The sequence below is a fragment of the Austrofundulus limnaeus genome, unplaced genomic scaffold (genome assembly GCF_001266775.1).
Source record: "Austrofundulus limnaeus strain Quisiro unplaced genomic scaffold, Austrofundulus_limnaeus-1.0 Scaffold58, whole genome shotgun sequence".
NCBI lineage: Eukaryota > Metazoa > Chordata > Actinopteri > Cyprinodontiformes > Rivulidae > Austrofundulus > Austrofundulus limnaeus.
The window spans coordinates 2561579-2562761 of NW_013952460.1; the positions used below are offsets into that span (position 1 = coordinate 2561579).

The 1183-nt window shown below is 36.4% G+C and overlaps 1 protein-coding gene across 1 annotated transcript in view; it reads right to left on the bottom strand.

The window, feature by feature from the left end:
• The window catches only part of hsf2 (heat shock transcription factor 2), a gene marked incomplete at its 5' end in the record, with an annotated part of 9644 nt that extends 8745 nt beyond the window's left edge, over nt 1-899 (bottom strand). The window contains 1 exon segment of the mRNA XM_014009496.1: nt 775-899. Coding sequence (XP_013864950.1) covers nt 775-899 — 125 coding nt within the window.
• Between the last annotated feature and the right edge of the window lie 284 nt (nt 900-1183).

The window sequence follows — 1183 nt, forward strand, 5'->3', positions numbered from 1 at the left end:
GCTTTAGAATATCGATACAGTATCGGGAAATGAAATATCGCAATATTTCAGTGTATCGATATTTTCTTACACCTCTACTTTTAACAGAACTTTTATTTTCTTCTGGGACGTGTCGCTCTGTGAAACTTTGTTTTATGTTGRTTTATCTTTTCTGCGACTGCCTCCTGTTCCGAACTTCTGGACTGTCAGCACTTTGAATGTGTTGCACACAAATTCCTGAACCATATTTTATTTTGCAGGATCTCTGATAAAACAAATACATTCATTATTACAAACCCATGTGTCAGTGAACAAAGACAAAACYTGACTTGTGCTGAGAAAAAGGGTCAGAATGAGCTCAGGCTGCAGTTTAGGACAAAGTGGAAAAATAAAAACGATTTTTGCACAAAAAAATTTGCATAAAATGTGTCTAAAAATATCATCTAGTGATGCCAGTTACTAAAACAATAAATAATCTTTATAATGAAGGAGATGATGGACATTTCCTACCTTAAAGTCTTCCAACAGAAATGCCTTCAGAAATAATCATTTATATCTATAATTCTTTTCATTTTCTTTGAACGTTTCTTCTCTGCTGTAACTCTGGAAATCCTTTCGTATAAAGTTTAGAGATTCATCGTTTTAAACTGAGTTCTCAATGAGATCCCTCCAGACCAATAAAACCTCACTTTTCAAATTGTCTCTTGAAGAATTTAAAAATACAGAAACTCAATATAAACTCATTTTGCAGTTTCAGTATTTTCCTTCAGGCTTTAGTCTTTCTGGAACACGTACCTCTTGAGCGAGGCCAGTCTGAGGTTGATGTTCTCCTGTTTGCTGTGGACACTGTGGACGCTCGCTAAGATCTTGGACAGGTCTTCATGTCTGATCTTGTTGTCTTCAGGGTGAGTGTTAGAAACCTGGAACAAACGTTACAAACATGAAGGATTATAAAGAGAAAAGGACTTTAAAAGCTCTGACATGATGTTTGCAAAGGTCCAACATCCTACAGGTGATCAGTCACCTGTCTGTGAGCTCCAGGATACTTAAGATGTCCTTTAAAGGAGACCAATTATGGGTCCTAGAAATGTTTATGGTATGTCTGTGGGCTATCCAGACCATGTTCATTCAGTTTAATGCACAAAATAATTCTCAGATAATAAAATCTCCCATTTTCTAGTTCTGCCTGCTCTGACTTCTGTTC